Source organism: Heterocephalus glaber, unplaced genomic scaffold (assembly GCF_053883595.1).
Source record: "Heterocephalus glaber isolate CG9 unplaced genomic scaffold, H.glaber_assembly_v1.0 deba00001463, whole genome shotgun sequence".
In the NCBI taxonomy this organism is placed as follows: Eukaryota; Metazoa; Chordata; class Mammalia; order Rodentia; family Bathyergidae; genus Heterocephalus; species Heterocephalus glaber.
This window is the reverse complement of record NW_028258310.1, coordinates 11,420,486-11,436,734: the sequence shown is the minus strand read 5'-3', so window position 1 is coordinate 11,436,734 and position 16,249 is coordinate 11,420,486. Positions and strand designations below refer to the sequence as shown.

At 44.9% G+C, this 16,249-nt stretch overlaps 1 protein-coding gene across 2 annotated transcripts in view; it reads right to left on the bottom strand.

The window, feature by feature from the left end:
- Positions 1–8,767: 8,767 nt before the first annotated feature.
- Positions 8,768–16,249, bottom strand: part of Sh3tc2 (SH3 domain and tetratricopeptide repeats 2) — a 91,545-nt gene continuing 84,063 nt past the window's right edge. The window contains exon 14 of one of the 2 annotated variants that reach the window (XM_087180613.1): positions 8,768–11,304. In XM_087180613.1, the coding sequence (XP_087036739.1) occupies positions 11,104–11,304 (201 nt within the window). In that variant the 3' untranslated portion in view covers positions 8,768–11,103. The remainder of the gene's footprint in view (positions 11,305–16,249) is intronic. The other variant, XM_087180612.1, reaches the window with a different exon arrangement.

Genomic DNA, 16,249 nt, shown 5'->3' with positions numbered 1-16,249 from the left:
AGGTCAATGAAGGCAGGGGGAAAACATTCTCACTTGGACCTCAGTATCAGGATCGGACTAGACAGGCTCTGGCAAGACTTCCAGATCATAATTTTCTATATGTTTTTAAATTTCATTCAGTGAATCTAGAAATTCCATAGGATAAAGTAGGAAGTGACTGAACATCAACCTTTCCCCCTCTCTAAAAGGGGCTGGGGTCCCCCAAGCCACTCAGCTTTATGATTACACATCTCCCTCTAGTGGTCAGGATTGGTCGATATAATTTTGTGGTCTGAAAAAAACAGCTTCAATAAATTTATGTCTGGCTTGAGTATAATTAATCACTTATGTATGTGTGAGATGTTTTAAAACCACTTAGATAATCACTTACTGATTCAACACCTTCTCACCTATGGACTAATATATACCTAGGTGAAAAGACAGATCCTTGAGGATGTCAGAGATATCCTGTCCCCACTGTGATTAAATCCCAGAGGGGGGTGAGACATTCAGCAATTGCACAAAGGTAGGTTAAATACCACTGTGATGTGGGCTAGGAGAGAAGGGGAATGTGCACAGTGTTAACATAGAATGTAAGGAGCAATGGGCCCTCTTTGGGAAGGCTTCTCTGAGGAAATAATATTGACAGTTGGGTTTGAAAGCTGAGGAAGAATTAGCAAGACAAAAGCAGGGAGTGAGTGGGAAGGGTGGAAAAGGAAAAAAAAAACTCTAGCCAGAGAAAGTTCTGGAAGTGTGAGGGAGTGAGGGTGGGCCAGGGTTCCTGGGTGGGGAGGGTTACAAGATGAGCCTGAAGAGGTGGGTCTGCCATTAACGCCATCGGTTCCCCAGTGGAAGGCCCAGAGAGGCCACATGACTGCATCTAGGACTCAGCCTTTGGATGTGGTGGGAGGTCTGGGGGGCCATGATGGACAGAGCTATGGGTGGGGAGCACATGGGGGAGAAGCAGCTCATCCAGCCTGCCTAGAGCTTGGACTGCAGAAACTGCAGGCTTTTGACAGTCCATCTGACAGTGAGACAACAGGCCCAGAGAAGGGTCTGTCTTGTAGTCAAGCTTCTTCTGTCACATCCCTATACTCATATATGCAGGACTTGGGTCCCTGGCCTACTACAGAACTCCAGCTCCTGCCAGCACCTCCACTTCTCATCTGAGCCATGTTCTTTTGGCCTATGGGTGCTTCATTCCCAGGAGCCACGGCCATCACACTGGGGGATGAGCATGCGACCCCTGGCCCCATCTTTCCGCCCCACCCACCCTGTGCTGCCCTATGAGCTCCTGCCATGCCTCTTAATGTGCCTTCCCCTCTCCCTTTGGGGCCTGCTCACTAACTGACCTCTTCCCTCATATCACAGCTGCCCCCCTTTCCTGGCCAGCTGCTGCTCATCCTCCTGGTCATAGCTGGCACGTATCTTCTCCAGAAGCCGCCTTGTCCTCTCCAGAGTATCCTCGCTGGAGCACTGATCACATGGCACATTGGTTTCCTGTTTCCTTGTCTATCTCTACAGTTAGACTTGAGCACCCAGAGGTCAAGGACTTATGTCTACTTCACTTTCTTCTGTAATCCCAGTAACAAACACAGTGGATGGCCCAGTGCCCAGAACTATTCCTTAAATGAATAAAAATAAATGACTCTAATCCAAGCCGCCTGCTTTTTATCCTCAAGCCTTGTGTTTCTCATCTCCATCTCCCCATCATCCTCTGCCCCCTTTATGTCTAGCAGAGACTTGCTTACTGCTGTAATCTGCTCTGAGAGAAAGAAAACAGTCCAGCCCAGCCCAGACAGTGACTTGTCAACCTTATTATTCATAGCAGCTTCTGGTGTCCCCTAAACTCCCAGGGGACAGTAGGGTGAAAAGCAACAAAGAGCTGTCTACATTTCAGACTTGTTAGTCTCTCCACTAAATTTATTTTCCAGGAGTCTAGGAAATACATTTGAAAGTTGAATTGTTTTCTTATCAATTTCCACAGTATTCAGAGGCCTGGCTCTGTCTAGGAGAACCTATGAAATCATTACAATCCCAAAGGTCAAAATTTTTGTAAAAAGTATCTTGGGCAGTGTAGCCCCTGTAGGACACAGCTATTCCCTAGCTTGCATATAAATGGAACCCTGGAAGTCCTCTCTGATCAATGGCACATAACTATTGAAGACTTACCATGTGCCAGGCTGTGTTAGACAATTTTGATTAGATGAGAATGGTCAAGCTGGCCCCTGCCCTCTACAGAGCCAACATTCCAACAGGAAATGCATAATTGTGCAATTTCTTACAACTATTCAATAGCAATTGAGACACAAACGGAAGACAGAAAGTGCAAGGTGCTGAAGAATACAACCTGGGTGGCCTGACCTCACCTTAGAGGTCAGGGAGACTGCCCAGGACCATGACCTTTGGGCTGAGAGCTGGAGGGTGAGTCGAGGTAACTAGCCAGAGAAGGCAAGGAGTGCTCTAGATGCATGTGCACTGTGTGTGGGCATGTGCACGTCTCAAGTGTATGCACATGTGTGAACATATATATGGCATAATTGTGAAATGTGAGCATTTATATGCTGCAACTCCATTGTTTATGCAGTGTTGTTTATCTGTACATGTATGTGAACATGTGCACACAACAAGCCCAAGTCCAGTCTGCAGCAACATCTATGTACGTGTGTCCCTGATGGAGTCTCCGACACTCTTCAGCCTCTGAATCCTACCACAGGAAGTAATCATTCTGTAGCAGATTTCAGCTCCTCTCTATGGAACAGAGGTTGGCAAACCTCTTTCAGCTCCTGGGTCATTTCAGTAAAAACAAGAATAACAGTAACTACTTCCTGTGAACTGTGTGCCAGGCATTCTATGTGGGTTCTTCATTTATTTCTCTGGCATCCCTGGGGCATAGGCATGCTTATTGTCCCATTTTGCAGGAGAGGAAACTGAGCCTCTGGGAGAGGAAGGCTCTTTCCCAAGGTTGCCAGCAAGTGAGTTTGAAGCTGTGATTTGAGCACAAGTCTGTATGGCTCCAAAGTGTAAGCTCCAATACCTTGAGTTTTCCTCCTGCTGTTAGAGCAAGGGACAATGCAGATGCATACACAGCCCCCCCCCACACACACACACACACAAGTTACTCTGAGACCTTCCCAGCCCAGCAGGCATTGAAAAGTCTCCTATGAAGCCCTGTCCCAGTTCAGCCACTGACTCACTGTGAGGACTTGGGAAAGTCCCTCCTCCTTGTGGCCTAGGAGACTTTCCTGAGCTCGGTCATTCTTCGTGAATAGATTCACTCCACCACCCACAAACTGTGGGCAGGTTACATAATCTTGCCAAAGCCCTGTTTCCTCATCTCTAAAATGGAGCAAATAACAATGGTGCACTCCTGATCCTCTGCACAGGGATTAACAGAGCTCCTGTGTGAAGAAGAGTGTTTAGCCCAGTGGCTCCTTTGTACTTCGTGGTCACTGAACTATAGCTGTCATGGATGCCGAGGACAGAGGAGGGGCATCATACTGAGACCTCTAGTGAGGGAAATAGATGGACCTGGGTTAACACGCCTGCTTGCCCTCTAATATTCATGCGACCTTGGCAAAGGTTATTGAGCTGTCAAACTTTCCTCACTTGTAAAATAGGAATTAAAATAGCACCTACTTCATAGGTTTGTTTGAGGAATAAATGAGATAATGCATTTAGCACTTTATTACTAGTTGTATATATTGAGCAATATTATAAAGATTATTCAGGGTCGAATTTCATTCCAGTTCAAAGTTTTAGGGGAAAAACACCTAAAAGGAAGCTTCTGGGTTGATCAGTTTACTAGATATTGAGTTGCTTGTAAAAAAAAAATTTTTTAAAGAAGAAAACAGATCTTCCTTGTGGATTAGTGGAAAGTCAGTTTCCCTTTGGCTCTGAAACCGCCAGTTCTGGTGTTGGCTCATGGTTAGGTCCAAGGCCATGACCGTGAGTAAGGGATCCATTGTTGCTAAAAACTATAATCATGATCATATCCTAAATGTTTATAACGCAAGAAACCAAACCTGCCTGACCTTCAGGGGTCACAGGCCCCATTCCCCACTCAATGGAGCTCGTTCATTCTTCCAGCTTGGGACTGGTGACCATCAGTCTTGTGCCAGGCACTCGGCACTGGCCATACTGATGCTTGGCCACACGGAAACTGCGGGCAGCTCTTGCTGATTTGGGAGACACTACTGAATCAGGGCTTTTGGGGATACTAAGTGCTAGGGCCCTAGAGCAAATGGAGGCCTGTGTGTTTGGTGACTATTTCAGTGCAGCTGGTCCCAGCTAGAAGTCTTTTGGGATTGTCACATGCATTTTACAGGTGGGAAAACAGAAGCGCAGAGAGAGAGAAGAGACAATGATTTCACAAAGCCAAGCTCAGATTCTACTCTCCTGACCTGAAAGAACCTCTCCTAGAGAGCCCCATCCCTTATTCCTACAGGCCCCAAGATTATACTCACCTCACACAGCAGTGGGTTCTCCAAAAAATACCTCAAACAGGGTGATAGTAGGAATAAAATGCAGCATCACTAAGAACAATAGCTATCTTTACTGGGTGATTACTTGATTACTTGGTGCCGGGTATTTAGTTAAACATTTAATATGCATATCTCATTTAATATTCAAAAACAACCTTCTGGGGTAAATCATTTTTACCCCATTTTACAGAAGAAGACACTGAGGCTCAGAGAGAAAAGGGGATTTTCTCAGGATAACACAGCTAGAAATTGCAAGGCCATAACTGAACCTAACTCTGACTCAAGCCCTGCACACGTGCTCACCCTGCAATATCCTCTCAGTAGAAGAAGCAGAGCAGTCCTCCATGTCCTCCTCCAGGGTTTGTCCAGGCTGGCACAGGCTTGATGCTTAATGGCAGAAGGGAGGAAAGAAGAGGAGCAGATGGGCAGCAAAGAGGCTTTAAAACTAGTCCTAGATTGACCAGCCACTAAGACTTAGAAGCAGGATGGACTCAGAGCTGACCCAGAGGGGCAGCAGTGAGAGATGGCTGCCTGGAAGCAGATGGATGGGAACACAAGCTGCCCCGGTGTGACCTAGGGTAACCGTGGCCCCAAGTGCTGTAACAGCAAGCCATTTCCTGTTAGAGAGGAGCAGTGCCTGTGCCTAGGAATCCCAACTGCCGGGGATTAAATTTCAGCTCCACTGCTTCTCAGATGGATGACTTCTTGCAGGCCTAGATTTATTGACTAACAGTTTCATCTTCTGTAAAATGGGCATAATCATTCATGTTCTGCAGTATCATTAGGAGAACTAAATGAGTTAATGTGTGAAAGCACTCAGAATTGTACCTAACATATAGTAAGAACTATACATATTTTTGCTAAATATTTAAAATTACCTAACTAGCAGTAGTAGAGCCTGGTTGTTAGAGTTAATTTTTGGTTGCAAAGTATCAGAATGCCTCACACAAAATGTGAGCTTTAGCAAAAAAGTTTTATTAGTTTCTCCTATCTGAATAAAAGTGGCTCCAGGCTCAAGGATGTCTCCTCTACTCAGAATCGTCTCATTCTTTCTCCCACCATTTTTTCACATATCATCCTTGCCTACCCTCCTGTCCCAAGATGGCTACACCAGCTCCAAGCATCACATTCCCACAAAGTCATGCCTAGAAACAGAAAGGAGGGAGCAGGGGAATCTCTCATATGCCTATATTGCTGTCTTCTAAGTGAAGAAAATATTTCCTAGGAGCTTCACAGATGACTCCTTTTTCTATGGTTAGCCAGAACATGGTCTTATAACAATCTCCAACCACTATTGGTAGAAAATCAAGATTCTGGCATTTTTCCATCACTATTTGGAGCTGCAGTTTGTAGAAGAAAGATGGGAAGAACAGCAGATAACTGGGCCATACTCCTACCCTGCAGGATAGCCTTGGAAAGGAAATATAAGAAAATATGTAGGAAGAGCATGAAAGAGTTAACTACGTACCCTACACATAGGTAAGATATTGTTATCATAAATAACAACAAGAACAAGCTAGTGTCTCTGGGTGAGTGTATGGAAATTTGATGTGCTGGGCTGCAAATATAGCTCCGTGGTAGAATGTGTGCTTAGCATGCTGAGGCCCTGGGTTCCATCCTCAACACTACAAGGGAACACCATATGCTGATAATTTTAGGGAGCCCAGTTCTTTCCTGCATTGATACGGCAGGCAGGGGAAAAATAAAAGAAGCAACAGTACATGGTCATGGCCAGTAAAACTGACCCTGTATGACTTTCCAATAACTCAGGGCTAGAGAAAAACCGTTATCAACTTCCCCTCTCTTTTGGGTTGGTTACAAAAAAAGCCTAGAAGGAAAGAAAATGAAGCTAATTTAAGGGCTTCCACGGTAAATGCCTCTGAGAGGACAAAACTTTTTGTTTAGAAAATCCCTTGATGGGCCATTTGGCAGTGAAGAGTCAGCCCTCCAGGCCTCCAGCCCTGGTTTAGATCAGAAATCAGCAGCTTTTTTCTGTAAAGAGCCAGATAGTAAATATTTTAGGATGTTCAGGCAATATAGTCTCTGTCCCAACTCCCACTCCTCTCTGAGCCATACAAGAGCAGCCTGAAATAATATGTCAACAGATGAGTGTGGCCATGTTGCAATAAAACTTTATACAGACAGGTGGAGGGCTGGATTAGGCCAATAGGTGGTTGTTCACCAGCCCCTGTTCTGAACAGCAAGTTACAAAAGAAACAACCTAAGCCCTAGGACTCATCAACGGCCCATGGGGCTTGACAGGTAGTGTAAAGAAGTGAAGCACGCTGGGCGGCAGCCGTGGCATGTGGAAAGTCTGTGACTCATGGAAAGGAGACAATTGGAAATTCAGTGTTGTTAGATCCCACCATTTTTCAAGGAAGCCAGAAATGCAGATGTTTACAGCATCTTCTGGTTTTTACACGTTGGCAATTCAAATTTTTAAATCTGGTGCAGACCAAGTGAAAAAAAAACATGTGAAAGTCCATCCAGATTAGGAACAGGCAGTTTATGACCTCTAGCCTAGAAGATCACCCTTCCTAAGCAACATGCTATGACAACCATGTACACATGACACATTTGGGTGGCACAATCCAGGAAACTTAGCACACAGCCAGTCTGACCTATTGCTCATGGAATGCATAACTGCTGCCTTCCTACCTCGTGGCCAGGCATGTGTGAGAGGTCATTCACATTAGCCTCACATGCACAGACACCAAACCTGTGCCGTAGTTTGCTTTCTGCCTTGCTAGTGCTCTGCTATCTATACATAGCAATGGCCTCATCAGTGCTCTGTGACATCAGGTACTGTGTAATACTCATCATGTAGACTTTTTTGATATACCTCAGAGAGCAATCAGATCATGGAATTTGCAAACTGTAAAACCACAGAAACAACAGCTTGTCCAATTTGGGCTTCCTCAGCCCAAACATTAACTCAAAGGCTCCAATATTGAGTACAGTCATCCTGTGGTATATGTTCCAGGCTCCACGGCATATAATAAAATCCAAGATACTCAAGCTCCTTATACAAAATGGCATAGTATTTGTATATAACCTGCACACATTCTCCCATATGCTTTAAATCATACATATAAATGGTACATAAATAGGTATTATACACTATTGTTTAGAAAATAATGGCAAGATTAAAAGGACTGTACAGCAGATGCAATATTTTTTCTAAATATTTTTGATCCCTGATTGGCTGAATTCACAGAGGTAAAAGCCAGGATACTAAGTGCTGACTTCATTCTTTAGAGAGAGATCAGCAATCCCTAGCAACATGGCAAACAGGACAAACACCAAGAAATGGACTCCCAGCCAGATGTTCTGATACAAAAGCTCTTAAGCTGTGTCCAACCCTGCTCTAAGGAAGCTCAGATACCACCAAGAACCCTGGGCTGCACACAGTTCAGCATGTGACACCCTGTCCTTGGCTGTCTTCTAGTGGGTGTCCTCATCTGCTGGATGGATCGTTTGGCCCTCCCAGCAGTTCCTGTAGCTCAGCAGCGCTCTTGGTACTTGCCTAGAGCTGTTTTCTCACCTGGCTTAGCTCTCCATCACTTTACCTTCTGCTCTGCAATTTGCCTGCATCCTCAACCTTAAAAACAATACTCACTGCCTTTTCCAATCTCCTTGCATGTGTCCTACCTTCAGGCCCTTGGTTCTGTCAGGGCAACCAGTGCCCCGGGCCTCCCCAAACCCAGCCCTATCTTCCTCAGCCATTTTAATGTCTGTTCCTTTTGTCCAGGACTTTGGCCCATATTTATGACTTGCTGGTGAAGATACTTGCCTAGGTGTCACCTACTTTGGTCACAAAAATTTCCTACCCTCTAAAGATCACTGAAAGTTAACCTCTTGGTTCTTTCAGTCATATTTGGGGGTTATCAAGGATGACAGACAGAATGAGGCAAACTTTCTATCACAGATGTATGTCCCTGAGTCAACTGACTCCACATCAGTTAAAAACCAAGTGCTGGGCTGGCAGTTTGCCAATGGCCCCCCTGGTCCCCCTAATTCTTCAGAGCTCCCACAGGGACTTGAGGAGGAGGACTAAGGGGGATGCTGTAGATCAGTGGGGATTTTATGAGAGCAGCTCCCTCTTATCTCTTTGTACCTTATAGTCCGACATAAAACTATGTCAGAATGATTCCATTGATTTAAAAAACAAAGGCTTGAAAACTCATATATATACTGGCCACCTATAACTAGCTACAGGTGAAGAAAGGCAAGATCCCACACTGAAGGCCCCTGAGGATGACTTGAGAGAAGCAATGTTTTCATCAGAAAGCAATTCAAGTAAGCTGGGCTAAACTTTGTCCATTAAAAAAATAGTTTTATTGAATCTCATATTGCAAGTGTCCACCCAATTTAAATGATCTACTCTGTTGAATCAAAGAATAACAGAGGAAGTGAGTACTACTTTTTAGCTGCCTAAATATAAATACCTGTTTCTATTTGTCTAGTGGTGACATTGGGGAACATTTCTATTCTTCCATTCTGAAATCAAACAGTGAAGTGTTTCTCAAAACTGTCACAGGGTGCTATTCATCATTTGCTTACAGCAGCTTTCAAGGAATCTTCAATGGGCAAAACTCTTAGAGAGGCAGGCCTGCTCCTGTTCTCTTAGGCTAATCATTCATGTTTCTCCTGTGCAATGTGTAGACCTCTCCTAGTGGATGGTCTTATGGACACATAAGCAACCCCAGCCAGCAGGAGCTGCCCAGGGCAGAGCCCTTTGAGGAGAGTCTGAACCCAAAGCCTAAAAGCCCTCGAATACCCACCCTACTGTTGACTCAACATGCAGCTCAGGCAGACAGCTCCTTTCTGGGGAAGTTTTGGAGGTATGAATACTGACTGCCTCTGAAGGACTAGAAAAAAGAATTTATCCTGTCATCCTACAATCAAACATTCTCAGACTTTCAGGATTAAAACCCCTTTGAACCTCAGACCTGGGAGGAAATCAGGAGGATCCGCAATTGCATAATGGTTAAATTCATAGGCCTTAGGGTCACATAGAACTGAACCAGGAACCATTCAAAGACTCCAGCTGAAAGGAATTTTACTAGAGGACATGGAACTACTCACGAGAAGGAAGAAAAGGCTTAGAATAAACTGAAAGCAGGCAGCCGAAGTTGCTGGGCAACCTGGCCCAGGAACTGGAGGTGTATCAACAGGTTCTTAAACTCAGGATTCCAAGACCAGGAGGATTCCAATGGACTTTCCTTTGCCTCCGCATGGGAGTTTAGGAAAGCTTCAGGCACCATCATGGCAGGGGAAGAAATCTTGTTTGGCCATGCCAACAAAACCCTACAGACCGAGGAGGGGACACCCAAAGGGAACCAGAGGCTGTGGGGAGAGGGCACGGCTGCATGGGACCACATACAACAGACATCTACTGTGGCACCCCTGCCACAAGGTTTCTGGGGGGCTAGCAGAGACCATCCCCATCAGGATCTTAGCATGCTGCCTGGCATAGAGGAAGCTCTCTCTGAGCATGCGAGCCCTTAATTACAACTCCTGCTCCTTCGGAGAGCAAGATCCCCTCTACATCAGATCTGTTGATTGCTTCTCGGCCTTTTTGCTAAGATCAAGTGTATATCAGGCCTGTGGAAATAGTACCTCTGAGACACCTTTCCTTTTGGGATCATGGCTCCTAAGCTACACTGAATCAGACACCTTTTGCTGGGAGAACTTTGATAAATTTTACTGATTACTTATATAGCACATGCCATCGGGAGGCCAAAAATAAAAATCTGGGACCAAGTCTGGTTCAGGAAAATATTTCCATGTGGATTTCATTCATTTCCAATGTCCTCAGTGGAGTCCCCTCCAGTCTCATTAAACTGAGTAAAGTTTTGGGTTCTGGCAGTTTTGCTTGCCTGTAACTTTAGGTCAGGAGAGGAAACAGAAGAAACACAGCCTCACAGACCTTATCTCTCTTACTATTTCACTAGATCAGGAGCAGGTTCATAAGACTCTGGTGCCAAATGTCAAAAATTCTAAAAACACATGCCCCAAAGGGGACACTCACTTGCTCCACCATTACTAGGTACAGCACTATTAAAAGGCTGCTGCAAAAATCTGGGGTTTGGGAGCATGCACATCTGCATCATTTGCAACATACACTAACTTCAAAATCAATTATGCCGAAAAGAAAGAGCCGATGAAAAATCAGTCAGCAGTGGTCGGGCCAGTCAAAGCCACCCTGCCCTAACAGACGCCGTCCAGGCTGTTAGTAAGCCGATGTGAAGCAAGGCCCCCGTCTTCATTTCCAGCTCTATTTTGATACTGTATCTCAATACAACTCAATAAGACTTGTCTTCAACTGGGACCACCCTGGCTTCCTCTCTTCAAGGCAGCCACTGTCATCTTTTGCTCATTTAACAAACACACACTGAGACCCACCAAAGCCATTATTATTACTGTGTTAGATAACAGCGGTGCTGCTACTGGAGCTCTTCTCAGCTTCCAAAGCCTTCTTCCTGCCATCTCAGTTCATCGCCACAGCAGCCCTGTCCCTTTCCTCTTTTTGTAATAATTATTTATGCTGCTGAGTCACATCTAATATGTTCATTACATCGGACAAAATTTGGCCTCTATTTACATTTCCTGTGATTGTCCTCTGCCCTCAGAAACATTAATAAGTGGAGCCAAACAGTCGGCCATTGGTCAGAGAGCAAGGATGGCCTGAACTGAAAGGTGTTCTCAGACTGTCATGCAGGCTTTCCTGAAACCTGAGGGAGGTGAAAAAGTCCAGTTGCTGCTTCTCGTTTTTATCAGCTCTGCTTTTTGAGGCAGCAGCTTCCAAATTGCTGCTGGAAATTAAAACCACCGGCATCTGGGGGAGGAAGGGGAAAAAAACAAGGATTCATCAACATGAGGATCAGTTCTGCTCCTGCGTGCAGCAGTCTCCCTAGGACCTAAAAGGCCACCTGGCCCTTAGCTTCCCCAGGGACGGGGAGGCTTGAGACAAAGCATTGTTTCTGTGAAATCTTCCCACCAAGGAGTGTCCTGGCAGGACCAGCTGTTTGGCCATGTATGAGCTGTCACCCAGCCAGTGCAGCTCGGTGGCACACCCAGATCCAACCCAGCAAGCGCACCAGGGCTGCTGCTTGTGCCAAAACTTGTTTAAAACATCATTTGAACCAAACAGCCAGTCAATTTAAAAATACTCCAAGCAGAAAGCCAATAAGATTTGAAAACAAAGCAACTGAAAATAAAAGGCAAATAGGTTCCTTTATTCGTTTATTCACTCATTAATTTGTTATCTAAACCTTGCTTTTTTCCAGAAAGAATCTAAGATGTCAATAATCAAGTTTTTTTTTTAAGTGTTGAAGTTATATAACTCCACATGGACTTTCTTCTTAATCAGGAGAATTCAATCAGGCACAACTTTTTACTGTATGATTTAGTTTTGTAAAATATTATATCAAATAGTTATGAGATTTAGGATATCATGATCAAATCCAACCCTGTCATTACTCAAAGGATGCTGGAGTCCAGAGACAGGCAACAACTTGACCAAAGTCACACAGCAAAATAAATAGCAGAAAAGAATGCTCTGCTTCTACCAGTCATGAATGTTCTACTATAGTAGGCTACAGATCACCCCACTAATGTCGGTATAAACTGTTATATTTGCTCTTTACCACAAGTGAAGACTAGTTGTAGATGAGAAGAAACCATAATCCATCTCAAAGTGGCAGCTTGGAGATTTCTCTGATTACCAAAGAAGGAAATTTTCCACTTTGTCTGTTTCGCCATCCACTCATTGTCAATGTTACAGAAAATCTTCTAGCAGAAATATCCACTGAGATCCCAAATAAAACCTAGGAGATTTATGAGGAATTCTGAGTGTCTCAAAGTGTAAGTCAGATGCTAGACAGGCTGCTGTGATAGGACATGTAGGGGTCAGAAATACCTGGCCACATGCCATGACTACTCTTTGCCCTGGAAAACCCTCAGTGTGTGCTTCCTACTCAGCAACCCTCACTGTATAGTGACTACAATTCTAGAATCAGGCTTAGCAGGCAGAGGAGGGAGACCTTCTCTAGCTCACTGAGGTCACCGGCAGCCTCCCGGCCCCATCTGCCTCCACCCTGGGCCTAGGCAGTGGCTGGAGGTCAGCACACTCACAGCCATTGGCCTGTCAAGAAGGGCATGGCCTGGGGAACATTACCCATTCCTCTTCTCCAGGAAGGTAAGGCCAGACTTTCAGTGCTTCTCTCCCAGGTGAGAAGGGAGAGAAAGGAGTATATGACAGAGAGGGAAGCCTGGCCACTGTGTGCTTTTTCCTTTTACCTGACTCAAGAACATTTTAGGGCTCTTCAGAGGGACTGGAACCCATAGTTTATGGGGACTCAAGTCCAGCTTTTCCCAGCCTGAGTCTGGGAAGCAGGCTGAGCCTCCCAGGTTGGACTGTATTCATCTACCTCATGTGAGCACCAGAAGCCCATCCCTCTGGGCTGCCTCTGTGAGCACACAAATGCAAAGAGAAGGGATCTTGTTCCTGATGTGGATAGAGCAGGACTCCCGTCAATGCAGCTCTTGAAATAGAGCAGGATTTGAGCAAATGGCTTTCACTGACTGGGCAGGCAGGAAAAATTGAGTGTGGCTTGAGAGCTCGTTAGTGGTCAGTGACTCAGACCCTTGCTCTGTGTCGCTCATCCTGCTTGGATCTAACTGCTTTCCAGTTGTCATGCTCAGCTGTCAGATTCCCTCTCCCACGACCCACTTTGCCAATGCTCTATGTCCTACCAGCCTATTCTAGCTCTGAGGAGGCCCCGCCTCCAACTTTCTTTCCTCTTAGGTTATTCATACTGTGTGCCAATTTTCTATTTTGAAATTGATTAGCTCTGAATCAATAACTCAGGTTCATTTCCAGAGTGGCTCTTGTCTGGCTCTGCCTCCCTCTGAGAAAGATGATGATTTATGTTTATCTCTACCAGAGATAGGGCTTCTAGAACTACTTACAAATTTTGGGCCTCTGCCCAAATTAGTTGGTAAAAAAATTAGTTGGTAGTATTAAGTAAAAGTATATTAAGGGTGCTGATTTAGCAAAGACTGCATCACCCAAAATCCATTCCCACATTCTCCATGTCTGTCTCTAATTGGTTCTTATCCATTCCACATTCAGTGAGCCATGACTGTGAGTGAGGCACTTGTGTGGGCTGAAAATATGAAGAAGTCCAGACCCTGATGCTCCATCACCCCCCCGTATGGCATGGACTGGAACAGTCATTCTTCAAACACATAGGAAGTCTCAGGGACAAGCAGAGATGATTTGTCCCCATCCACTTCTCTAGCTCAGTTCACAACAGTCTCACCTCCGCACTTTGCTTCAGCTTCATTTATTGTTTCCTAGTTGCCCTTCTCTTCCTCCTGCCTGCCACAATCTTTTCTCATCTCTTCACTCGGCTAGATCCCTCCAATCTGCCAGCCTCAGAGAGATCTTCCCCCTCATCTCATTAGGTATCTCCTGCTGCTCCCTAACATCTACCTTAACACTCTCTACCACCTTATCCCCCTCCCCCAAGCATAGCCTCACTACCTGGCATGGCCTCATTTATTTACTTGTATATTTCATATTGGCAGTTTTCCCCAGACGAAATGTGAGCTCCACAAAGGCAGGGACTCTAATGTTTATCACTATAGCTTCAAGAAAATGAATGAACCCTCTTCAGGTGGAAGTAGTCAGATTGGTATTTGTCCTTTGGCCCCTGACAGCAGTTAGGGGTACTTCTTCAGAGGCGGGAATATTGTAGATAGGTAAGTTAATTAGATATCTTATAGACAGATAAGGCCATCCCATGAGGAGCCAACATGCAGGACAGTCAAGGAGCCAACATGGAGGACAGTGAAGACACATTCACTGAAGGCCAGCATTGTAAAAGGAGAGAAATTAGCACACTCAAGTAGATTGAATAGCAGTGATTGATATTCTAAATAAGTATCAGTCACCTGTGTGCGGGCCAAGGTCTTAACCCAGCTTCTCCAGGAAGTATCCCTGAGCCACCCTTACTGAAAATCCTTGTATGCTTGCTATGTGACTTGTTCCCCCATTGGACCCCCATTTAATCAATATTACCTGGGTGACTGTACTTGTAATCTTATTGGTTGGTCATGGTTTTGTCCCACCTCATGCCCACCTTGTAAATTTCCATTGGGCCTTATAGTTTTGTCCCACTTTGTACCTGCCTCACCACATGGCTTTGCTGTATAAAACGTCTTTGAAAAGTGGAGTGGGTGGGCAACCCACTTTCCAGTCCCCCTTCTGTCTCTCTTAGGCAGAAGCTTTCTTTCTCCCTATAAATCTTTCCTACTCTTAAAAAAAAAAAAGAAAAGAAAATGAATGAATAGTGTGTTCAGCGAAATCAGGAAAGGATCGTAAGGATGCAGGTTTAGGAGGTTGCCAGATGAACAGCTATGCAGCTATACAGAGGTAGGAAGCCTTTTGGGAATGGTGAGGAGACTGTGAAGTCCAGGATGGAAATCTAAATGGAAGCTGAACAAGAAAGGGGCTCCTCATGGAGATAATCTTTGGTTGCCAACCACACCAGTTTTATTTTCTTCTACTAGGGGAGTGCCATAATTTGTATGTCCCCTGCAAAACACAGATTGCAACTTAACTGCCAAATTCATATGTTGAAGGTATTTGAAAGTGTAGTTTGGGGGAGGTAATTGGGAATAGACAAGGTCATCAGGATAGAGCTCTCATGATGGGACTTGTTGACTTTATAAGAAGAGGATCTGATTTGAAACACACTTGCTCTGTCTCACCATGGATGTCCCCCTCCATGTTAGAATGCAGCTACAAGCCCCCACAAGATGCTGAGTAGATACTGGCACCATGCTCTTGGGTTACCCAGCTTCCAGAATCATGAGCTAAATAAACCTGTATTCTTTATAAATAACCTAGTCTCAGGTATTTTGTTATAGCAGCAGAAATTGGACTAAGATAAGCTGTGACAAAGTCACTGATTAACGTGACCTTCTGCCAACATGTGAGGGAATCAGGATTCTGCTGTGATTCCCAGGCTCTATGTCAGCACCTTCATTGGTACTATCACTACCACTTACTAAGTACTTACCTTGTGTCAGACATTTCATATGTACCATCTTGTTTGATCTTCACAATATTTTTAGAAGAGATCTTATCCTAACCCCCACCCCCACCCCTGCTTGGCAGATAATGACATGAAGAGAAAAGAGAAGTAACTAAATATTTTAATTCCTAACCCCATCTTCCAGCTGAGCCAAACCTTGACTTTTAATATCCTGGTGGAGAGAACCCTAGCTTTAGAAGCTAAACACCAAGACTCAAACCCCAGAGACTAAAAATGGTACCCCATATTTAGTCTCTGGGGTGTCCCCAGTTCTGGGAAATCACTCACTGGGGTTTGTATCAGGTATTCCTCTGAACAGTCCTCTAACATGGGCAGGAGGACCACCATCCCATTCTACAGATGAAGAAATGTAGCTGATGCCTACCCAAGGTCACACAGCTCAATCTTGCTTGCCTATCCATAGAATGTGAGTAAGCAGCTCACAGCAGGGTAACCATGGCAACCAAAGTGGACTGGTGTGGGGAAACTTCATGCAAGGTTGAGCTCCTTACATTAAGCAGTGTCAACACCCCCTTAAAGCTTGTGAGCAAAGCAGAATATGGGGTCCCATTCCAAACATACTGTATCAGAATCTGCATTTTAACAAGACCCATGGGTGATGTGTATGCACACTGACAATTTGAGAGGTTCTGGTGCAAGAGAGTATTAGTGTGGGGG